We start from the raw sequence: 24,922 nt of genomic DNA, 5'->3' as shown, positions 1-24,922 counted from the left end.
ACTTCGCCAACCTGAAAAACTAAGCAAGATCCTAATTAAATCAGGGGGAAAATGATGAACTAGATATAGGTTTTATTTAAGGATGGCGGTTACATAAGGTATCGAGGATCTCATGGTTGCTGTCTGATGGGAAATGTTACTGCCAGATCTCACAGTTTATTTCCAGCGAGAGAAATCCTTGTTCTGCTGGTTCCAAGTACTGTTTTGATTTTGCCTTCAGTGGGGTCAGGACTTTGCTGTGGCTCTTTGTTTGACTCGGAAGTCACATTGGTCCTGTTGAAAGCTGCAGATGATCCAGTAATGAAGCAATGTGTCAGCAGGGTATGAGGAAACACTGCACTGCGAGTGCTGCCATCTTTCCAGTGAGGCACAAATACAAAGTCCTGACTATTTACGGTTATTAAAGGTCCCAGTGCACCTTTTGAAAAGTGAGGCTCTTAATCCCTCTGTGCTGGCCAAAATCTATTTCCAGCAATGCCACTCTGGCTATCAGCATTTCCTTTATTGTTCCAGATGGAGATAGTGTTGGCCATTGCATCCTGTTCTGAACTGTGTGCTGGGCTCCTCTCTGTTTTGGAACAGCTGATATTTTCCAGAAACAACCATGCTGCAGTGGTGTGTGAAGTGATCTCTATATATCCCTCATTTGTCTCACAGGAATGGAATGAGGATTAATCAGTTGTGACCGAATGATGATCCCAGTGAAGGCAAAAGAAGGGTTTTTCCACTGGCATCATGAGGGCCAGGGTTGGGTTCTGTGAGGATATTATTGTTTTGAGATACCTGTCCATAAAAACAAAATGAAAAGCACTACCTTGCTGAAGGTGTCTGTGTAGTGCAGATTCCTTTAGCTGAAGAGGAGAAAGCATTTCAAAGGCTGTTTGCTCAAGAGTCCAGTTACTTGTCACAACAGGCATTATTGTGCATGAGGAAATTCTGCTTTGTTGAATGTGGCTTTAAGCATGTCATGTTGGTTGGCTGGCATCTGTGGCTTTGCATGTCCTGTGCATTCAAAACATGCAGAGCTGACTCCTGCTCTTTTCCCAGTGTAGCTGATGGTGTGGAATTGTATCTCAGAAGCCATGTTCTTAAACCATCAATAATTCAGCTTTAAATATTGGAACAGAGTTGAACTGCGTTACAATAGCTGCAGGTTATTCTCTTTGACCAAACATTAATTCTTCTGTGCAAACAGAGGACCTAAAACAGGGAAAGTCCAACTAGGTTTCTAAGACTGCAGAGTGTTTCCTGCCTAGATCTTCTGTCACCTGCCACTTACGATGTCACATTTCAAATTATAAATCAATTTACAAGTTGGACAAGTGATATCACTGAAAAACATTTTTGCAGGATCACCTAACTTCTTCCATGCAAATATAATAATAGTACCTCTCTCATGCAAATGTAGGAAAGAGTGGTCATGGACTATTTTAGGAAAAGCACCCTCACCAGATGGACATAGACAGAATATTCAGGCAGTCACTGAGAAGCAGAAGTACAGTAATAAATAATATTAAAGGTGGGTATGGATGAAGATTAACCTGTTCCTCCAGGAAAAAAATCAAATTAGACTTGGAAAAATCTTGGTACCTTCATAACATAAAGCATGTGCTCTTCTGCAGATGAACAGTAAATGAAAAATAGAGGGTATGTGACACACTTTATAGCGTTGACTTCATGTTCTCAAATATGTAGAAAAAGGTTTTGATGTGTGTATGTTAATATTTTTCTATTGAGTAAAGATTAATTTAAACCAAAACATGGCTCAAAGCTTTTCTGGAAGTTTCAAGTGTTCTGCTCCACCTTCCACCAGGTCCCATGGAGTTCAACTGAATTCTGTATCTGCGTGCTTGGTGTCACCTTATGTGGTAGCACTCTGTGATCCCTCCCTTGGCTCCAAAGCCCTAGCTGAACTGTGGCTGAAAATCTTAATACAACATTAATGCAAAGCTGCTGCTACCTGCTGTCCTTTTGGTACTTACTCAAAACCCAGGTAAGCACTCTGGATCTAGCTAGTGCTCTTCCAGGTGCTTGAGCTGCAAAAATGACCCAAATATTTTTTATTTAAATATTAGCAAGTGACTAAAAATGTTGCTCTGTTGTTTTTTTTTTAAATACGGATTTTATACACCCCCCAAGGACTATGAAGTTTCCTCAGAAAAGTAAAATCTGTGTTTCCCATTAGATCAGGCACTTTATAAACTTCTATTAGCTAGGTTTACACAAGATTGGATTTAAGAGTGTTGACAGTAAATACTTTCTGAGAAGCAAGATATGGAGCTGAAAAAATCTGATTGTGTTTGTTTAACTGATTAATAGTGTTTATGTATTTTGTCATCCAAGTCTTGTTGCAGAACAAAGTTCTGTTAGGTAGAATTAGGAATGCAGAAGCTCCCCTTGAGCTAATTTTATCTGAGGAAGACATGCAGCCCAACAAATTCTGCATGATCTGTGGCCTGCTTCACCTTTATTATTAATTATTGTAGTCTAGCAGGTCCTTAGCAGGACATAAGGACAGGTATAAGTCAAGGTCTTTAACTTTATTTATACCATTTTCAAATAAAGTTAAATCTAATAGGATTTTTTTAGTTATGTCTTTTTCTAATGCATTTTGGAAACATGGAAACATTACCCCACTTCTTAAATACATCTTAATTGCTCTCTGTGGTCTGTATGGTGAAAAACTCAAAGCCTTTTTTATAGAACATGGTGCAAAAATCACTTTTGTGGTGACAAATACTTTCCTTCACAAATGAATGCTACCCCTGCCTGTGAATGACACCCATAGCTGAGCACTTCCAACTTCATATCTCTGAGCCAGGTCTGGCTTCCCTGAACTCAAGATACTGTCCAGAATTGGAGGAGAGAAATGTGCTCTGGTGCTACTCATGTCCTTATGAGCTTTAGTGAGAGATTTGGGGTGCTCACTACTACACCTCAACCATCAGGTTTTGTAAATAGGCTTGAAATCCAGACCTCTGGTGTACACGGTGAGATTTCTTCCTCTTCCAGAACAGCCAGGAGCTGATTAAGGGGCAAAGTCCCCCAATGAGTAAGGTATAAAGAAACACTGGTATTTTGCACCAGTCTGAAGTACAAATTCCCTCTTTCCTTCTGCCATACCCATCCCCATCTCCACATGTCCCTGATTACACTCTGGACTTGTACCCACCGCTGGAGAAAGTCAAGTGAGAGGCAGCACATTTCAGTTTTACTTACCCACTTGGGCTGGCTGTGGTCTCATGGGCAGGACTAGTTCTGCACATGACTCAGGACCACAGCAGAATTCCAGGCTCAGCAATGGTCCCTTAGCCCTGCAGCCCCCTTGGAGGACAGACCCCCTTTCTGATGCAGGAGAGCAGCCTGCAGTAAGCCTGGGGTGGGGGGTGGGGGGAGTCTTCTCCACCTCCCCTCTTCCCTGTGCCCCCAGACCCTTGCCCAGCTCTCTGACCAGCACACATTGCTCCTGCGCCGTAGAGCCCAATGCAGCCAGTACAGCAAAATGGGCTAATTAAAAAGGCAGCACTTAAAATGCCAGACTGTGGTTGCTTGGAAATGTAATCCAACTATGGTATTATTTTCGAGCTTAGATTTTTGAATCTAAAATTCCATGTGACGGAAGAGATGGGTATTTAAACAGATGTCTGCAATTTCTTTAAAAAATAGAGATTGAGTTACAGATGGTAGAAAGGGCCTGAGAATTAAAAACTCCTGAGCTACAAGGAAATTTACATGTGAGCAAAATGATTTGCTGAAATGACTGCTCGTGCAATTCTGCATGTTTGAAAATTAAGCTTTTTTCACCAAAAAAGTGAATATATTTTTCCCTTGCATATTATCTGCTTCTCTACTAGTACCCTTGGCTGTCACCATCATTGTCACAGCCACATCACAATAGGAGGGTCCTGTTTCTAGCAGACAAGGCATATAGTTCTTTCCTTCTCCTATCTCTTGTACAATTTTGCCTGCCAGGACCAAAAATTTTGATCTGGATTAGTTTTAAAGAAAATGAAACTACCCCATGTACATAACCAGTGCCCAATTGCTCTAGCTTCCATTTTATAAACCACAAATAAATGGAATTTTGTGATGTAAGCCTGGAAGGAAACCAGAGTCATCATCTGTACTTGCAGATGCAATGGATTATTTTTTTCTTCTTTTGGGGATTTAAAAAGAAAATTACCAAAATACACTTTGAGTAAAAAAGCTGATAACATCTAAAGTGACATATGAAATACAAAGTGCTGCATATTGGAAGGAAAAACTGAACATATTTGGTACAGTTTTGAGGAGCAATTCAGGATCCAGCTCATCAGCTGAGAGACTTGTGCATTGCTATGAAGAGCTTTATGAAGATCTCCGCTCACGCACACGCGCTCAAAAACCCAGCAGTATTAGGAAGTATTTGAAACAAGTACACAGACTCAAATACAAGCTGTAAGGAGACCTTTGCTTCCAGTGCTCCTCACCTACTCTGCAGAGACCCAGTCTTTCCATTGCAAAACCAGTTCAGGCTGGCATAGTTTCAGAGAAGAGCAGCAAAGACCCAGTAGGTGAGGGAAAACGCTGTCATGTGAAGGGTGAGCGACATCGTTTACTTTACACTGGAGCAGACATAATCAAAGTGTTTACATGAATGAAAACATTGAGAAGGAGAATCAGGAGTATCTGTTTTCTTTGTAAGGGCAAAGAAATAGGTTTGTTAAAGAGAGTAAGGTTGGCTCCAAGTATGGCACCACCTTAGAAGTGTTCAGGTTCAGGCTGCACTCCTGGATGTGTCCCAGGCTGGATTTCTAGTAGACCAGAGTACAGAGGATGCCTAGAGGATCTGTCCCAAACTGTTTATTAATGCTGACAGATGCTCTCTGACTATGCCAGTATCATTAGAAATCCATCAGCCTCTTACAATTTGTCAGCCTTCAACACTGTGCTGGGTACTCACATTCAGGGCTGGGAGACCTGTGGTGTCTGGTTGGGCATTATTCGGGTTTGGCTGGCTTTCTTTACATGTCTATGCCTTTCCTCTCTAAAATTTTATTTAATATTATTTTTTGTTAGCTGTGTATGTGTCTTCATTGAGAAGGCAGCATATAGCACAATGTGATGACACAAGCTCTTTGCATTTACATAAAAACCTGCTTTGAACTGATATTTGCTTATTTCACAGGACAACTTTTGGAAGTGCGGTAGAAACCACTTGTGTACTTTCTATTACTCGACTTAGACAGGAGCTTCCTGGCACTAATTATATATATTAGAACAAGCTGCAAAGAATAATAAGAGCATGTTCAACCTACTCATTTAGAGATGATTGACAAAACGCTTTTAAATGGGCTTCTCCTTTTTTTTTACTTTTAAAGACACTGAAAGTAGTCCTACATGATTGTTCTGGGATTATTTGGCTTTATTTCTGGAGGAGAGTGCAGAGGAAAACTGCTTTTACCTTTGGAATCACATGTCTTGCTGGAGGACTTGTTGAAGGTCTCAGATGTTTATTGTGAGCTCTGACATTTTAATTGAAAGGACAGGATTGTTGATTTTTTTTTAAACAAATAGATCCTTTGTCCAAATTGTTTGTTAGATATTGGATTAAGAAGGTTTTAACAACAAAAAACATAAATCAGTGTTTTCAACCGTCTGACTTAAAATCCTTTCTCTTCTCAGATGCTCATCTTTAAAATTTTGTATCCAGTGATATTATAATTACATTAATTCTCCATTTGTCAGGGGATTTTGAAAACTAATTCTCTGTTTCAAATGTAAAAATCAAGAATTCCCTGAAGCTTTGCTTTTTTGTTAAACTCCTGGATAACATTTAAAGCTTGAAAATGGTTAGTTATTTGTCAAAGTAAAAAATAGAAAAAAAGAAAAAAGGGAAATAGCACAGGTCTGTTTGACTAAAAAAAAATATGCAGATTTCATCAGTCTAGCTGGAAAAAAGAGAAAATCACAGTACTGAATATTTTATTTAATACTATCTGCCATGGGAGAAGACTACCTTGAAGTATAATAGTTGAAAAAGACTAAACAGCAGGTTTTCTGAAATAAAATTATATCTAAAATAAAACAGCATGGCAAATGATGACAATAGTGAAAGCCAAACAAAAGGAGAGAACAGAAACACTGAGGGAGAGGAAGAGACTGGTGAGCTGTCTGCTTTTCAGAATGCAGACTGGGTACATACTCCTGATTGCTAGATCAGTTATCTGACAAGGATATTCACCCTGTATCTAGGAATCAAAAAAATTGTATCTTTGGTAGGGCCATGGAAACAGGAGAAATTTCTCATCTAAAGAAGTTACATCCATTTACAGAACGTGGGTATTTTTATTGCTCAGCTTGAATCATACTGAGGGAACGTGCACCTTCAGTATTTTGAGTCTTCCTAACCGTGCCCCAGGAATACTGTGCACACTTGTGAATACTAAATGAGGATTGAATTACCATCATGTACACATCCTGCAGCGGAGCCAAATCGGAAGTGAAATATCACGTCACATATGAAAGCTCAAGAACTGATTAATTTTGATAGCATATTTATAGTCCTCATTTATGGAGAACTCAAAGTACTTTAAGAAAATGGAATATAAATTGTTCTAAAATAATGTAAATCAAGGGGAACTATACACTCTCTGACGGTGGTGTTCAAGACAGAACTGTCTGTAAAGCAATCGCTTCATCCAGTATTGATAATGTAAAACAATTTTCATGAGATCTGGACCTCATTCACATCCTTGGGACTTTTACCATTGACTTGAAACAAGAACAGGACTTCTTCCTCTTTTGGGCAGAGATAAGAGGACAACAACAGTGTGCCATGCCTCAGCAAGAGGAATGGCTCATCCCTTTGGAAGAACAGAGAATTTTATACAAAGAGAGTGCACTTATAGAAACCCAAATATGAGCAGAAAATTGAGTTAACTCGCTGTCTGCCACAACAGATGTCTCAGGGTCCTTGAGAGATGGGACCAGAACTCCATCTCTTCTAGACAACAGTTCTTCTGAAAAGAACATAAATCAAATGGGAAATTCTTATGAACAGAAGCAATATATAACATTTTGTATCATGCAGATTTCACAGGCAATTATGCTTCTGTAAGCTTAAGCTTTTTTTATATAATTGGGAATGAAAATACACTCTTGAATGCAAGACTGAAAAAGATTAAAACATTAGAAAATGCTAAAGCAACAGCAGTTCCGATTTCCAATTTTCATCTTATCATGACATGTAGTAAATGCATTACCCCATTTTGATCCAATTCCATTAGATATTTGTAAATCACATGCAGCACTTGTGCATAAAACACAGCCTTCACATCCTCACCAAAAGGAACAAATTAATCAGGGAGGACTAAGACAACCCCCTCTGATGAAAGGAATTTGTAATTTAACAAAATGAAGTAAATGGTGTAAAAACAGTGAGATAAAATCATCAGATTTATGGTGGAAGTTTTTTCTACAAGATTTCTAGGCTGCTGTTTTTCCCCTGAGAGAACACTACCCATCGCTGTTTCCCCGAGAAGAGAGGAACGGGCATATCAAAGCAATATTCAAGGCTGCAGCCCATCCTGAACGCAAAAGGACTGTGAGTTTTGCCATGACTATCCCAGAGGAAAAGGAACCTCACTTCCAGCTGGCAGAACAGGACGTGAAGTCTTTAGACATCAGGGATTACGTAAGGAGTTGTCTCCTTCAACATCCACAGTAACCATCTGACTGTGGTACTGAGAGTAGGTCTGTCAGAGGGGTGTCATCCCACAGCCTTTTGTAAACAGCTGTGTAATTCACTCGGCTTTCCCCCCCCATAGATTTTATTTGAGTGTATGGGATTGAAACTCCATGTTGCTGTTCCAGACGTCAGGAAATAATTGTCTGTCAGAGTAGGAGACAGTTTCATTGTCCATAGCTGGCAGGTGTTATGTTGCTGTTTAAGTTTTCCTTTGAGGTCCCCAGGTAATAACTGGGGACAACCCCAGTTATTACACAAAGATAAAGCAAGCAAACATAAAGCCCTTCCCACAACTTCTAAACTTTCTTTGAAAGCAAGGATAAATCAACATGAGATTAAAAAAGATTAAAATAATCACTCTTGCTGGCAGGTTAGTAATTATAACTTTGTGTGGGAGAAGTTAAAATCCTCTCTTATGTGTGAATTGGCCATCTTTTCCCAATGAAAGAATAACTGTGTCTGTGTAGCACAGATCTGTGGATACCCAAATGAGCATGTCCATGGCTTTGCTGTGGATTTGTGTCCTGGGATCGCCTATCAGATGTCAGTTTTGCCTTCGTGGTTGCGCAGCCATTACGCAGCTCTGCCACACTCAGGAATTTTTTCCTTCATGGAAAGGAATCATCCCTCCCTATTTTCATAAAACCCATAGGGAGATGACAGCTTTGGGACATGCCAGGTGCAGGTTTGCAGGGGGAGGACTGATGAGGGCTAAAAGAGGGGCAGTCATGCAGCAGTTTGGATTTCTGGGTTGAGCAGGAGGCTGGTGGCCAGATCAGGACTGGGGGGGCTGAGTGTGCCAGGGCCCGTTGCCCAAATGTGGCTGAAGTTGCCCAGTGGCTCAGAAGCTCTGGGGGACGGAACACACACACGGTGCTCCCTTCCTTTCCCTGGGAAATCGGATTCAAAGCGTGAAAGGACGTGGGGAAGGGTTTGATGGTGGGAGAGAATCGCCTGCTTGTGTTTCACCTGGCATCCCTCAGCGGTGACATCCTCTCGGGGTCAGAGGGGCATCCTCGGGATCCCCGCTCGGATCTCGCAGCCGTGCCCGCGTCGCGGAGCCGGGAGTGTCGGCGGGGCGCGCTTCCGCTGCGGGACAAGCCGCTCTGGGCTGAGCCGGTGCCGGGACGGCCGGTGGGGCAGCAGTCGGATTCCCGGGGAAGCCGGTCCCGGGAGGAGCATGTCCGGGACCGCCGGTCTGGGCTGTCCTCCCCGCCCCCCGCTCTCCGTTGGGGCTTCACTGGAGCGGGCGGGGCCGCCCAGGGACACCCCCACAACTTCACCCGGAGTTTTCTCGCCACCCCGTCCCCCTCCGGCAGGTCGCGGCCCCACCCGCCCCGCTCGCCGGGGCACGCACGGGAGGGGGGGAGTGTGTGAGATGCTGAAGTCTCTCGGCGGAGATTCTTGTTCCCTACTTGGGGCACAAACCCCGCAGAACGACTGTCGCCGCCGCCTGCCCGGGCCCGGGGCGGGGACCGGAGCGGCCCCGGGGGCGCGCCCCGCCGCCCCGCCCCGCTCCGCCCCGCCGCCCCCGCGCTGCCGCCTCGCAGGGCGGCGGGTGCCGCGGGAGGCTGCTCGGTGCCGCCGCCGCCCGGGAGGGAGGTTATGTAAGGGGGGAGGGAGGCGGCGGGAGGAGGAGCAGGACGCCTCGCCGCCGCCGCCGTGCAGCCGCAGCCAGCCGGGGCCGGTACCGGGGCGGCCGCATGTGCGAAGTGGGGACGCGGCCGCCGCTGGCCGCCGAGCGCGGGGAGCCGCCCGGGGGTGCCGCCGCCGCCGCCGAAAGGTGCCGAGACATGGGGTGAGTCCGCCGGGCCCCGGCCACGCGTGGGCGCCGCGTCCCGCCCTGGCCCCGCGTGGGCGCCGCCTCCGCCGCCCCGGCCCCGCGCCCCGACCCACGCGTGGGCGCCGCCTCCGGCCCCGGCCCCGCCGCAGGTGCGCCCGGCCGCCGCGAAAGGCTGCGAGAGCCCGGGTGCCCTGTGAGCGTTCCCCCAAACCCGGCGTTTTATAACGTAATTACTCGCTTACCCCCCGCTCGGAGCGGCGGCGGGGAGGCTCCCTTCCGAGCCACCGGCGGAGCGGGCACGCAGCGGAGGAAAAGCACCCCTGGTACGACACCGGTGCCAGAATCCCCGCTGGAATAAGCGGGGAGGAGTTGGGGGTGCCTCAGCCCCGGGGAGGCTGATGCGGAGCCGGGGGTCCGGTCCCTCACCGGGAAGCTGTGGGATGTGCGCACCGGGCTGAGCAGCGAGTTCATTGCCAGGTGTTCCACGCTCTGGTTCAGCGGGAGCTCTCGGCTGCCGAGGCACACGGTAAACTTGCCTCAGCTGTGCCAGTTGTTCGTAAATCTGTGTGAATGTTTCCTTCGCCACCCTTTATTTTTTTAAAAAACATGCAAGGAGCGTCTGCTCACATGTGGTGGCCTCTCGAGAATGCACCTTGATCTCTCCAAAAATCAGTCCTGGGTTTTTCCTATCCTCTAACTTTAACACGGGGACAAAAGCCGCCTGCTGGTATTAGAGCAGTTGGTGAGATAAATATCATGAAACAGAGGTTAGCGTTGTGCTTTTGCCTTGATCTATATATAGGTTTGAGATCCTCTCGACCAGAATGTCTTGGGGGATTCCAAACCCACACGTTTAATTTGCTTTATTTTTATCCTATTATGTTCTCTTACACCTTTTCTCTTCCCTGCCTCTCCTCACCCCCCTGTGGCAAGGAATCGCTCTCCAGTTTCTGAACTTCCTCATGCAGCTTCCAACTATGCAAACTCACACTATAGATTTATTATTGACAAAGTGATATAATTTGAGACAACGTGGATAAATAATGAATTAAAATGCCATGCGTGTGTCTGAATTTGATACCCAGGAGTACTAAATAGAAGCACAGAGACAGAGGGAGAAATAAGATCTAAGTATCTCCACGTGTTTCCCTTCAGGATTACAAGGAGCTCACCTGCTTCTTAATTAAGCAAAGTTCCACTGGAAAATAAACCAGAAACTGACCTTGGGGTTGGAGAAGGAAACATCAAAACCTGGCTGGAGCAGTGCTGCCCCACTGAGTCCAGGACGGACAGAAACATCCATTCAGGGGAAACTTGCCTCTGTTGTTGTACCTGGGTGCCTCTAAAGGCAAATATTTTTGTTGTCATCATTTTAAGCCAGTTCCATACTAGTAGACAGTTCAGCTGAAAAGTTTAGCTGTGGCTTGAAGAAAATTGAGTGGAAGGATACAGTTGTACCACAGCCTTCCTGTGAGCAGCAGTCATAGCCCTGGACTCAACATGGTCCTGCTCTGCCCTCCAGAGCTGTTCCAGCTGTGAAAGGTTTTGAAGGCTTTTGTGTGCTTTAGTTTTGCTCGTGTCTGTGCTGACAGTCAGGTCATGAGGACTTGTACAGGTTTGAGGCACGTTCACCAGTCTGGTTCAGTATCCTCGTTCAATGTGTTGCACTTCAAGGAAGCTATTTCAGTCTTACACCGGTGCATGTGAGATGAAGCTCTCAGCATCATTCATTCCCAGGGTTCTGGCGTGGGTTGTACACACTCACACACTCTGTACAGAGTGCAGACAAGGTGGTTTTTGTATCTGTGTTTTGCCACTGTCTCGCGTATTAGCTTGCCATTCACCTTTCTGATACAGAGAACTCGGAAGTACATTTGTGATAGTGTTATTGCAGCCATGGCCCCACGCACTTGGCATGGGAGCACACACTTCCCACCCCCAGTTCCATCTCTGCTGGCAAATCCTTCACCTCAGAGTGCTCCAGCATTCCCTTCTGTGGAATGGGCACCTCTGTGCTCATCTGTCTTTGTGAAGAATGTTGTGGTCAGAGCTCGGTCTTTCTTACTTGAAAGAATGTATTTTGACCCTGGCGTTCCAGTGGGATTTGCTTCCTGGGCACATTCTGATGTCACGTACAGGACATGTTCTCACAGAAATTGTGACAATGACTTGACTCTTACCTCTTATATTTATTTTTTTATTCCTGGGGGTGACCATTGGTAATGACTCACTGAAGTGCTTGCCTATGGATTTGGCAGTGACTGATGGTGCTATGAAACCTGATACAGCTACTTGAGCTCAGCAAAGCTATTTAAATTGCTTATTAGCTGTGAGCTGAGCTATTTAAACTGTTGTTTTAGTTCAACTTACTAGGCAGTAAGGCACTGTCAAGTTTTTAAAAAGTAATTTACATGCTTAAAAAAAATTAATGCCTGCAACTCAGGGCATGTGAAAACAGCATTGCAAAAAATAATACAGTATCCAGGCAAAAAAAAAACCAAACCAGCCTGTTTCAGTGCCCATTAAAGTCAGTGTTCCTGCTGGCTTTGGTCAAACCGTTGTTAAGGAAGGATCTCTATGGACAAATGTTTACTTTAAAAGGAACAAATCTTTTCCTAAATCAACACTCTCTTCTACCCAGCATATCTGATAACTGCTGTTCCCTCAATCATCTCAAAGCTTAAACTTTAGCTATTTGAAAACCACAATGTAACACATTTCCAGCAGTGGAAATCTTTGTCTGAAAGTACCACCTGATTTGTCTCTTGGTGTTGCAGGCCAAGGGCTAACAGAGCCGAGAAAACAGTTCGCTTGTCTCTGGCTCTGACTTTAGCAAGTTATACTTACTCATCTAATCGCCATGATCTGATTCAATTTGTCCTCAATTTAAGCAATCTAAGCCAACTTTCCAGTTATAAAGATGCTTCAGGTTTAGTTATTAGATGATTTAAGGAGGTATTGGTTAGCTGCTTCCTCTGTGCTTACATTCTTTGACTATTTTAATTTCTTGAGTATATTTGTATTTCCTTATTGGTCTGTTACAAATTATTTCTTATGAGGCATGTGACATGTATCCAGTTTGATTAGACCTGTAAATCACTTCACTGCTGCTGAAGCTGTTATATATATATTATCTGTTGGATTAAAACTCAACTAATTTAAATACCCTCTAGCAATAAAATTGAGTTTCAAATCTGTTTTATAAATCATATTAAAATGAAAACCAGGCCTCTGTGTGTTAGAAATTACTGCAGTAAGCTGTACAGCAATGTAAAATGTGTGCTACGTGGGTTAATGATGAACTAGCTCATAGCACACGTTTCTTTTGCCTGATGAGATGTCTTCTCTGTGGTGCTTCTGCAGAGGTTAGTGCAATAAGTAAGCCCTGGCTGGCTGGATCCATCCATTCCTGTGCCAGGTGGGCTTTGAGTCCACTCCTTCCTTTAGGAAGGTGGGAAAAGGCAAGTTTCTGAGCCTGGATCAAGTGATGACATAACCTCATCTTAAGGGGACTGGATTCATCAACATGACTTGCCACTCCTGTAATACTTTCGTGATGTGGTGCAGTTGGGGGCCCATATTTCTGAGACTAATCATATGTAATGCTTTTATTATGCAGTGACATTTAAGAGCATCAGGAAAGTCTGTCTTGCACTCTCCCCTTCTGCTGTTAGCAGTGTCCGTTGGCCGACATATGGCTTTATTTGGGGAGCAAACGGCAAACCAATGGGAGGATGAGGAAAGAAGAAGGTGAAAGAAGCAGATGATGTGATGAAGCTGGTGTTATAGGAAGTCGTTAATTTTGGATGATGTTCAAGCTGGCCTTTCCTGGTACCAGCAGTACTCTAGATACCATGGTGATAAGCTTTGCCTAAGAAGCTCTGTAGCGGGGAATAGTGTGTTGCAGAGGAAATACACCCTGGCCCTTGTCCAGCTCCTGCTGAAGTCCACAGGAGACTCACACCAGCTCCCTTGAAAGTTTGGCTGAGCCATCTGTCCACGAGGGAAGGGGTACCGCAGGAGTGGTGGGCAGATGACGGCACCCAGCTTTCACTGCAAAGCCAGTGTCCCTCAAAGCAGAGCTGGGATGAGCTTATGCCCAAGTGCAGCTGTGATGGTACTGCGAGCTCAGGGACTCTTTTTTTGAGGTTTTAAGGTCAGCAGCTTCAGTTCGGTTCCTAGCATAGCTCAGGGGACAGATTATATCAGGTATCATCCAACTGGTGGCTGTGCTGGTGTTCAAGGAAAGGGACTGAGGTGTGATAGATGCTGTTCATCTTGTGAGTTTTGAAGCAGCTGGCTGGGGATGCTTGATTCTGCCCAGCCTTGGTTCCTTATGTAGCTGTTCCTGTTTTGCACAGTGGGTATAAATGGCTGCTGTTCTGATGTAGAGACTTTGGTATTTCTGTGTAGAGATACAGGTTTCTGTACAAGATCCGGTGGTAAAGGCAGGTTCAGAGAACTTTTAAGTTCTGGAGCAGTATTTCGAGTACACTGAAACGGATGGGAAAACTCAGCTGACATTAACAATATGTATAAAACCTATTATGTGTAGTTCTGTTCTTGCATTTAACACAGTGTAATGAAGTTAGGCAGGGAACTTGGGTGGAGGAAAGAACAGAAAAAGAAGGAATAGCTGGATGGTCATAAGGACTTGTGTATGGTTAGGATTTTGGTGTGATTGCATTTATGTGAGTGAACAAACCTGTAATGTAGGAGTGTTCCTCCCAAGTCTTGTCAAGTGAGAGCCCTTGTCTTCTCTCATATGATTGGGCATGAGCCATCAATGTGCATCTGCGGCCCAGAAGGCCAACTGTATCCAGAGCTGCATCAATAGAAATGTGGCCAGCAGATTGAGAGGTCATTCTGCCCCTTACCTCTGCTCTGATGAGACCTCACCTGGAATACTATGTCCAGGTTTGGAGCTCTCAACGTAAGAAGGACATGGACCTGTCTGAGTGTGTCCAGAGGAGGCCACAAAAATGATCAAAGGGCTGGAGCACCTCTCTTACAAGGACAGGCTGAGTTGGGCTTGTTCAGCTTGGAGAAGAGACTGCTCCGGGAGGAGCTTATATGAGTCCAATACCTGAAAGGTGCCTGTAAGAAAGCTAGGGAAGAACTGTTGCCAAGGACATGTAGCAATAGCCAACGGGTAACAGTTTAAAACTAGAAAAGGGGAGATTTAGGTTGGATATTAAGAAAAAAATCTTCAATATGAGAGTAGTAAATCACTGGAACAGGTTGCTCAGAGATAGTGGAGGCCCCATCGCTGGAGATAATCAGTCAGGCTTGATGGGGCTCTGAGCAACCTGATCTTGTAAAGATGTCCCTGCTTACTGCATGGGGGTTGGACTAGGTGACCTTTGAGTGTCCCTTCCAACCTAACACATTCTATGATTCCGTGCGAGTAATTCGTAACGTTGCAGATGCACGGAACTGAATTTCAGCAAACAAATCTCCTGTGTGAATAAGCTCCAAGGAGAACATGGGATTGGGACAAGTTAAAAAGCAAGCTAATAAAAGAGTAGCAGAAAGAAATGATGAAAGAATGATTGGCATGAAAGACAGTGGGTTAAGTGGGGCAAGTTCAGCAAGTTGCAGTAGGAAAAGTCAGCCAGTGTTGCAGATACTGTTCAGTTCCCTGGTGCAAATCTCACCAAAATTTGCTCACATAGACAATGCTGTAGAGAGTGAACAGAAAGAAAACTTAATGCTAAGAGCAATCATAGTCAAGTTTCTTTCAGCTGCTAGACTAATTAATTGCAACTATTAATTTGATCATCACTTGAGAGAAAAACTTATAAATAAAATATTCTCCCCAAAGTGGGGATTTCCCTCAAGCCCCTCTTTCTATTTGAAAAGAGGATGGCAAGTAGGTCTCTTGATTTAAAAAAAAAAGGCATCATTTGAAATGTTAAAAAGGAGTTATCTGATGTTCAGTTCCTTAAAATTGAATGTAGTTTTAACTGGTTCAAGATCTGACAAAGTGTTGTAAACTGTTCAACCATATTCCCAGTGTGACTGAAGCGAGCTGAGAGGAGCAATGAGTTTGCTGAGAATCCAAGAGCAAGGGCATCAGCCTAGTTTTGCATCTAGATTTTCTGCAGTGCTGCATATTTGTTTTATTAATTCATTTGGCTTTACTAATGAAGTGCCTACAATAAATAGCCTCACCCATGAACACTTTAAGGACGTGTAAGCATTTTGATTCAGCTGTTGGTTTTCCTGTTGACTTTGTGATAGGGCGTGTGTGGACTGGGAATTTCCTCAGTCCTTAAGGTTGCTACATGGTCAAATCTCTGCTAGCTTTCACCTTGAATGCTATCCATCATGTTTGTGCACTTTGTGCACTGCCAAGGCAGCGTGTGACTTGTTTGTACTGTGTTTTGGTCATGGCTCTGTGTGGTGTGAATGTGCTTAGGAGAGCGTATTTCAACTATGTTTCTCTGATAATTCAGCTGTACACTGTAAATAGCCGACAATCCTGTTATTAAATCTCAGAATGTGACAAGGGCACTGCCTTCAAAGGAAGACAGGAAGCATTTAAACTTGAGCATTAAAGAAGCACTTTGAATGGCAAGAGCAATTAGGCAGGGAATAGAGCATTAGAATCAGGGCGGGTTACTGCTGCACCATAGCCTCACAGCACCCAGCACAGGTTAGAGATGGCGTGAGTAGGGGTTGTGTAATATGTACTCATGCAAAATGTACAAGATGAGATTGGATGATGCAGTTGATCTTTGATTATATTTTTGATGACACATCCTAGCTGCTCTCTGCCTGTTTGTAAGAGAGAAATCTGCCCGCTGCTGCTGGCTTGGAACTCTGTGCTTAGCTCATGTGTGACACGGGTAGCTGGCTGCTTACTCCCCATTGACGTAGCAACTATTAGAGGCTATTGGACCCTGTTGCATCACTTGGAAATGATTCGTAATGGTGATTTTGCCACTGGGGTCAGGATTAAAATGAAGATAATATATTTAAATAATTGATGCTTAAGGCGTTTTAGAATTTGTTTAAAAGAAGTGGATATTGCTGGATGACATCACCAAGTGGGACAGCCTGGTTAATGACTCATACGGGAGCAGGAGGCTCTGCTGTGTAGGTGTTCTAGGATTTGTGGGCTTCATGTTGAAGGCTGGCAAGACCAGGAGCTTTAGCTGCAAAACAACTGTGGCTTTCTCGTGGAGAAGAGAGGGAGCAGATTTGACACCGGGGAAAGAGGGCCTGGCAATGGAGGTGTGAGCAGAAGTGAGTGCCGGTTACTGTGCAAGGCGTGCTCACTTGGGTGGCAGAGCTTCCTCCCTTCCTGCCTCCCACACGCTCACTAGTTGATTTTATTTATTTGACGTGGCTTATCAAAATGCAGGATTGTAAGGATTTCTGAAGTGACAAACTGTTTTCTTTCCGTCTGGAAGTTTCACTGCAGCCTACAGGATTTAGAAACTCAAACCCTGCTGCAGTTCAAAAAGAAATGTTCTGTAGAAGTTGTGGTGTTCTGCCTACACATAAGGGGCCTAGAGAACCCTCCAGAGCAGCTAGGTGCTGTTCCCTGATAGCATCTGCATTATAATATAAGTCCTGCAACTGTTTGCTTGTCAGGCAAGGTTTAGTACATCAGTGCAGCAAGACAGGAAAGGCCCCTTTGGAATATGTCTAAAAATACGTAGCCAGCTTGTACAATAATTTTTTCCTAAAGTGGCCTCTAGTTGAACTGAGGATCCTTCCTTGTGGACTGTGAAATGGTGTGTATGAGTACTGATTGTATAAATACTTGTTGTTTACCTTTGCTTAACGCTTTGCAGTAGACCCTGATCAGGTATGGAATGCTGCAGTTTGTCAGGGAGGGGAAAAAATATAAAATTTAAATCATGTATGGCTCCGAAGGGAAATGTCAATTTTATTATCTGGAGGTGTGAGCATCTTATTTTCAGTATTCATTCCTGGTCCTTTCATCCCTGGAAGAAGGACAGGTAGTGTAGTCAGAGCTGGGAATATTCAGTAAGGCTTTTCCTTTTGAAAACACAGTACTTTAAGATGTACACTCTCTTCTTCATGTTAATTGCATTGCACTCACTGACTCAAGTTCTTCACTTCTGGTGAGTTGCTCTGTGATATGGAACAGCAACACTTTCTTGTTGCCTTTGTTTCGTTCCCCAGTTTTATTCGGCTTTTGTATTCCAGCTTCCCACTGTAAATCTGTTGCACACATCTAAAATGTCTCCCTCCAGTTGTTTAAGTGGGAACATGTGATCTGGTTTGTGATACTGAAAACTGTCAAGGAGAGCATTTGAAAAGACCGGGAGAAATGCTCTGAGTGGAGGCGTGCAAAGCATCACCAACCAGCACTCAGGCTGCTCAGGGCTGCCTGGGGACCCATGGGTAAACCTGGGGAGAGTCTGACACCTTATTATTGTTTATTCCCGACGTGGTGATGTCTAAAAATGAGGCAGGGTGTAGTTCACAGGCGAGTGCAAAGGTAGTTGTCCACTTGTCTCTGCCTTGATGTTGGCCCACTTCTAACCAGGATCTACCTTTACTCTCTAGGTAAAGCCCCCACCTCTTACATCTTCACATAGTCCAAAGCCCTGGTTGCCCCAAACTTGAAATACTCTTCCTTCACCAGGCAGCAGGTTTCTACCCAGGCAGGGCAGCCCCGAGGTGCTCGTGGGCACAAGGTACACCAAGGGCACCACCATTGCCCTTGGGGATGCAAGGAGGAGATAAAAGCATCTTTGGGCTCCACTTATGTATGTGTACAGTCCAAAGATTACTTCCAGCTGGGAGAGGGAGAAATGTATTCTTTTAGGAAAGGATAAAGGCACTTGTGTGCCTAAAACTTTACAGCCCATGGATGACTGAGAGCTCTCTTGTTGTGATTATCTTGTGTTTGACAGCTGTCTTCACTTAGGCAGTCTGTTACAGGAGACAGCTAATTTTCTGTTGCCTGTTGTTTGTAGAGGTGGTCTTTACAAACTTGTGTTTAAGGGATCATGTAAAAACACTAATAGATAAAAAAACCTAACGTGGTTTGTGGTTTTCAAGATGAACAGAAGCCGACTTGGCTGAGAACAGGGATTTGGCGCTTCGCTACACCCACCCAAATTCAAGGAAATTCAATGAAAAGCTTGAATCGCGAATCTCAGTTGCAATGCAACACAATAGCTGCAGAACAAGGGTTGGAGCCACGCTGCAGAAACCCAGCTGCTGCTTTGGGAGTTACGTGGGGTAGAAAGGGAGGCTGCTCTCCTCCTCCCAGGCAGATCCAGAAGTGTGTGTGAGTCCGTGCTTCCTCAGGGAGCTTCCCTTGCCCTCTGTGGCTCTTCTACCTTCCCCTGTGCTTTGAAGCAGGGGAATGCGTGTGTGTACATGATGCAAATTCCACTGTGTCGTAAGAGAGATCTGAAGGGCAAGTAATGTCTTCAAAGATTCTGAGCAATCCTCAGAGACGTTTCCCTGGACAAAAAGCTCTGAGCATCTGTTTTTTGAGACCTTCAAAACTGTGTATTATGGAATCATCAGCTTCCAAGCACTTAGTCGTGTGCAGGCTGATGCTCCCAGCAATCTCTCTCACCATGCTCTGTCTCCCCAGACTTGCCTGCAAAGCCTGTGGTTTGGGCTTCCTTTGTCAGCTGGACTGAGCTCCTCATGAAGCCTGGGGTAAAACAACTCTCCTGTGGTTGTGGTTACCTGCTTTTCCCTCCACAGGGAAGGTCTGTTCTGAATCTTTCAGTCTCAGAGCAGAAATCCTGCATTTTTTCACATCTTTGCAGGAACTTTTCTTCAGCCTTAGAAATTAGTACCTTAAATTCTATAGGGGAGAAGTTGGCAAAGTTTATATTTCAAGTTTAGAGTTTGGAATGGAATCAAGGTATTGTACCCACTTTGCATTCCCCATTTGGTCTTTCCTCCCTGCCTTATGCATTGCCATCCTTGTCCTTGTGACACAGAGCAATATTGTGCTACTCTAGAAGGCTTCTCCCATGAAACATCAAAGTTCCTGATTTGCAACTCACTTTCAAATAAATTAACATAAGTGATATGAGGTTGTACTGGAAAGAGTTCATGCTCATCAACTACTTTACAGGATGATGTCTGAATTATTGGCTGGAAGATAACATAGACACATAATCATTGGGAATGATTTGGGATGGTTCAGTGCTGCTCATTATTCCTTAAAAGAGTGACTGGTTTCCATGAGTTAGGGTAGTTGGAACTTTTGCCTTGGATCCAAGCTACTTTTCCTCACTTTCTGTTCTTTTTCTGTCTCCTTTTCATGTTCCTTCCCCTGTGGTGACGTAGGAGCTGCTGTGGCTCCCTCAGGAGGGAGTTCAGCTTGGCTAGTGCCAGGAGCAGCAGCAGCTCAAGTCCAGGTCAGAGCATTGGCTGAAGTGGCATGTGGAAAAGCACAGGGCTGTCTAGGGAGAAGAGGGCAACTGAAATGCTCTTTTGCTGCCTTCCAGGGGCAGTGATGCTTCCTAACAGAAAACTGTGTTTGGAGAGATCTGTCATGGAGGCATTACAAGTCAAATCGATTTAATTCTTAGGGTGCTAAAGTGTGAACGTGCAAAAAGCATAGTAAGAATTTCTCACCAACTGGCACCTTGTCCTTGGTGGTGAGCACTTGATCCATTCTGCATACTAACACCAGGCACTAATTTTAGATCACAGGGACTACGAAGAGTGCAGTTGCTAGCTCTTGACTTGCTATAATTTACTTACGGCACATAGGGACATGTGGTGCATAAACTTTCTCTCCAGTGAGGGAAGTATCTGGCTCCACTAAGAAGGAATCTCCTACACTGTACATAAACCAAGACATGATTTTTTATTCCTATTTTAAAACAAATGTTCAGAATTTTGTTCTGAAAATGAAGCAGAAAAAAATATTTGAGTTATGTAATATGGTTCATTATCCTAGCACAAAAATCCATCTAGAATTTATTGAGCTGACTTTGCTCACACTTGCTGGGTACAAATAAGCTGTAACTTAGAGCAGAAGAGGATCAGGTGTCCAGCAGGTATTCTCCCATTGTTTTAAAGGATGGTTCCACTGCTGCATAAATCTCATAAAAGGTTCAAAGCCCCAGAGCAAAAGTATCAGTAAAGGACGCAGCCATAAGCAGGTTGTGTCATCTGGGATGTGTGTCAGCATGACATATTATCCATGGAGTGCTCTGTTTGCATTTGGTAAATATGATGAGCTGCTGGCTTTGTGCTGAAGTAGCGCTGCAGAACTTAGCAATGGCTTATCCAGCCAGCAGTGAGCAGGATGAGCCTCTGGTCACTGGAGGTTTACAGGATTGCTGTGGGCGGAGTTCTGTCTTCTTCCAGTCGATTCCTCTTTTGGGAGCAACCATGGGGATGGCTGAATGTATATAGTACACATGTAGTCCTACTCCAGAGCTCCTACTCCCTGTGGTTCGGTCAACCCTCTGCTGCGTTTGCATGAGTATGTGGCTACCTTCAAAAACAGGACAATAAATTCAATGTGTTTTCAGCCAGAGAGCAGAGAAAAAATACCAGGAAAATAAAGTATCTGTATCAGTGCTCCCAACTCACAGGGCAGACGGTGTATCAAGCAGCAAATAGTGGCAGCTAAATAAGGGCAATGCAGAACAGCTAAAATGAGGCACGCTATCCCCTGGCTATCATAGCATCACTGTGCTCCAGCTGAGGACCCAGTACACAGCCGGTTTCATCAATAACTGCGCAATACCCGCAGGCTCTTCAGCCGGCACAGAATGGGAATCCTGGGAGAGAGCCCAGCCCTGACGTGCTAGCCCATCCCAGCTCATCATTTTTACCCCAGTCCATGGAAAAATTGCTTTATATCATCTCATTGCTTAAAACATTTTGGTAAGTGTTAACATGCTTTCAGTGCAGTGGAAATAATCACCATATTGCTGTAAGATTTGCCATCTGTCCAGGGATGCTGAAATACAATTAGTCCATGTAGTCCATTTATCAATCTATAAGTGACAATATTCACATTCCTGGCAACTTTGGCTGCTGACAGAATCAGCACTTGTATGGGCCTACCTGTCTGACCTTATTATAGTCAATACATAAATGAGATGGAAAAAATCCTGTTATTCAGCGGTGTCCTTCACCCTTGACAGAAAGGGGGGGGGGGAAAGTCTGTATTGGAGTAAATGAGACTGAGGAAATGTTATGCCTTAATTTTTGTAGCACTAATTGGATTTTTATGTCTAGTAGACCTTAATTTTATAAGGCAAAGCCAGATTTACCTTCAATCTTTCAATCAAGAAATAACACCAGGACAGAGTATGTCGCAGGGGAAAAAAATTATTAAATCTTCCACTGTTGTATTAACTTCCAAGGCACAAAAAGCTGAATGTTGGAAACATGAGAAATGTGACCATTAGCATCATACAGGTGAGATTTTATTCTTCCAAGGTTTCATGTTTGACTTCAGAAAAGTGAGAAGATGGCTATTCAGGAAGGTGAATAATCTTTTGAAAAAAAGGTAAAGGCCTTTATATTTTAAAATTACTAATGATTTGACACTATAAAGGGTCTGACTTTTGTGACTGCACCTGCGAATCTAACCCTTGATGGGTGTCCTAGCTTGGCTGCTCAGGACTATTGCCTCCTTCATAGCCTCATTAGATTTGTAATGGCTAATACATGTCCAGCAAATAACTCAAACTTTTTATTTGTTATTACGTACTACCTGGACTCATCCTGCATAATAGGTTTATAAGCATGTGTGCTATGTTTTGTTTAGTCCTCTATTTTCAGCCAGCCCACACTATTTTTTTGAGACTTTGCTGACATGAGAATGTAACTTTTTTTTTTCCTGCCTATTTGCATTATATCCTGTAGTTATGGAACCTGTTATTGCATGAGAAGTGCTGATACTTGAAATTAAATCCTCCCATAGCCCACACCTTGTATAACCTGTACGCTGCAGAACCCACAGAGCTGAAGGTGTTGCCATATTTAAATCAGAAGTGCTGAGGGAGCAGGAGTGTGGAGATCAGAAAGTTTCAGGAATTTCTGGGATAATTTTCTCCCAAAATTACCTGAAAATATTTGCAGTTTGCATTGCTGTGATTATTAGCAAGTCATAGAGGGTTACTTTTGTGGTTTTTTTTTTTTTACTGGGGTAGTTTTATGGTTTTACTGGTGTAGGGAGTTTTGTGGGGAGGGGGTTTTGATTTCTGTTTATTATTCATAACCTGTTAAGTTTTCAGATTGAGTACTTTTTCTCTGAAGCTTGGGAGATTACAGGAGGATCTTCACTTTTTCGCTGGCATTGCTGACAGCTTTTTATACCAACAAATAAATGTACATATTTGAGATCTGTACTGTAAATCTGATGGCAACAGATGGTGTTATATTTTTACAGATTAAAGTGAATAACGTTAGCTTCTAAATGTTTGAAATTTCCTTTGTATTTTTAACTTGAAGCAGAAGCAATGTGTCATTCCCTGATCTCAGTGGCTGCTGGTAAACACATTAGTTTCAAGAACCGTGTCCCCCAGTTCCTTGGAGAGGTGCTGCCTGTGTGCTAGCAGCAACCAAAATATTCAGCTTGTTGATTCTATTAGTCTATTAAAATTGCCAGAAAATGGAAATCTGCTTTTTCCAGGCAGTCTAATTGAAACTGCAGTGAGTGGGGACAGGCACTGGCTTTAGCTGTGCCTGTGGATGCCCTTTCCCAAACACTGCTGTGGGGTTGCTGGCTGTGGGCAGGGGGGATGCACTTGCACGACCCTGTCTTTGCTCTTTTGCATACACTGCCTTTGGTGCTCTTCACTACATTTGGTGGGTTTTTTTGCCTTCTAGGTGGTTTGCTTTACAAGGAGGCTGGTAGCAATAAAGCTGTTCAAACATGGAAGTGTTGTTGCCAGCCCAGTGCTGCTCTCAGCACGGACAAGTTGATACCTGTACCAAAACCCATTGCGGGCATTGATTTGCATCTCTCTAATCCCTTACAGAGTAAATTGCTAATTCTTTAATTGCTTTTAATTTTTACATGCTAAAGTTTCATTAAAGGCATGCACCCTTGTATTAAACCATCTGTTGGCACCCTTTTCCTTGGTGTCTCATAAAGCACTCAGGCGTGAGTGTTTTATTAGCCCAGGTGCTCCGGCAGCATCTCCAGTTACAGCGTGTTCGAGCGCAGGGCACAGGCTGTGCCCTGCCAGTGCTGCGTGCCCATGGTGGTGGCCGCTGGGACAAGCAGAGCCCTATCGGTTTCTTCTGACGTTATGGTTGGTAGAATTCCTTATCTGATCCTTTAGGCAATAGATCAAAAAGAGTTATACAACTCAGTCTTTAAACTGAACTGATTGCCTTCCCCCCCCCCCCCCCCCCCCCCCCCCGGTGTAAGTGGAAGAAAAGCCTCAGGGGAGAGCATTTGAGTAGGGTATGGGAAAGCATATCGATAATTACATGCATGGATTAGTGCACAAAAGTACTCCCCTCCAAGGATCTGCTTAGTTCTGTGGCATTTGGAATAATGGAGTGTTTAATCATATTATTTTGCAATAGTGACGCTTTGATTATGCTACTGATTAAAATCCACTTTTTGGATTTCTTTGTGCAAAGATAACATCATCTGCCATGCAGATTCGTACAGCATGGGAAACGGAAGTGTCCTAAGCTTAAAACTGCTGCCTTGGTGGTGTCTCTGGGTTTTACAGGCACAAACACATGTGGACTTTCACTTCAGCCTTCTGTTTGTAGGTACGATGTCTTTTGATGGTACATCCTCTGACATGTAATCTCTTCATTTCTTAAATAAGCACCAAATAGCTCACACAACCTGAGTGTCCCCAGCCTTCTGCCACACCAGAGACATAGTACAAAGGGTTAGTAGTAACAGCAGAGAGTCCACTATCACACTAAAGAGTTTTCCTGTTGGTCTACAAATGCCAAATAAATTAGACTCTTCCTCCATCATTGCACCTATGTTTTCTCTTCTTTGCTCATTTCTCACCCATGCTGACTGCAGATGTGTATGGTCCTGGTGTGGGGTGCGGAGGCTCGGGAACAACTGTGACTGCTGGTGCCTTGTGTCCCCCAGCAAGACCAGTGCTGGGGGCTCCTGGGCAGTGCCAGCAGGGTGGGTGAGGGCTCTGAGGGGTTTTGGATGGTGCTTGAGGAGCTTGATGCAGTTCTGGTCTACATGCTGACTCTTTGTTTCTCTGTTGTAAAACAAACCAACACTGTGGTGTTTTTCCTGTGCTTGGTGGCACAGAGCTGCAGAAACCTGGCTTTGTTCACATTTGGTTGGGCTGTGCCAACAGCAGCAGAGGCCAGTGTGTGCCCTGTAGAGGCGAGGTGAGTGTTTCTTGCACGTGGGGTACCCTGCACACCCCACCCTAAAGAGCTCCTGTGGGCTCCCTCCTGCTCCAGCTTGCCATGCTGTGGCTGAG

At 44.3% G+C, this 24,922-nt stretch overlaps 1 protein-coding gene across 1 annotated transcript in view; it reads left to right on the top strand.

Moving 5' to 3' along the window:
* Positions 1–9,432: 9,432 nt before the first annotated feature.
* Positions 9,433–24,922, top strand: part of HOMER2 (homer scaffold protein 2) — a gene marked incomplete at its 5' end in the record, with an annotated part of 57,619 nt that continues 42,129 nt past the window's right edge. The window contains one exon of the mRNA XM_084268180.1: positions 9,433–9,527. Within this exon, the coding sequence (XP_084124306.1) occupies positions 9,433–9,527 (95 nt within the window). The remainder of the gene's footprint in view (positions 9,528–24,922) is intronic.

Source organism: Gallinula chloropus (assembly GCF_964237585.1).
Source record: "Gallinula chloropus genome assembly, chromosome: 9".
NCBI classification, from domain to species: Eukaryota; Metazoa; Chordata; class Aves; order Gruiformes; family Rallidae; genus Gallinula; species Gallinula chloropus.
The sequence above is the reverse complement of the archived record's forward strand: the minus strand, read 5'-3'. Positions and strand labels throughout refer to the sequence as shown.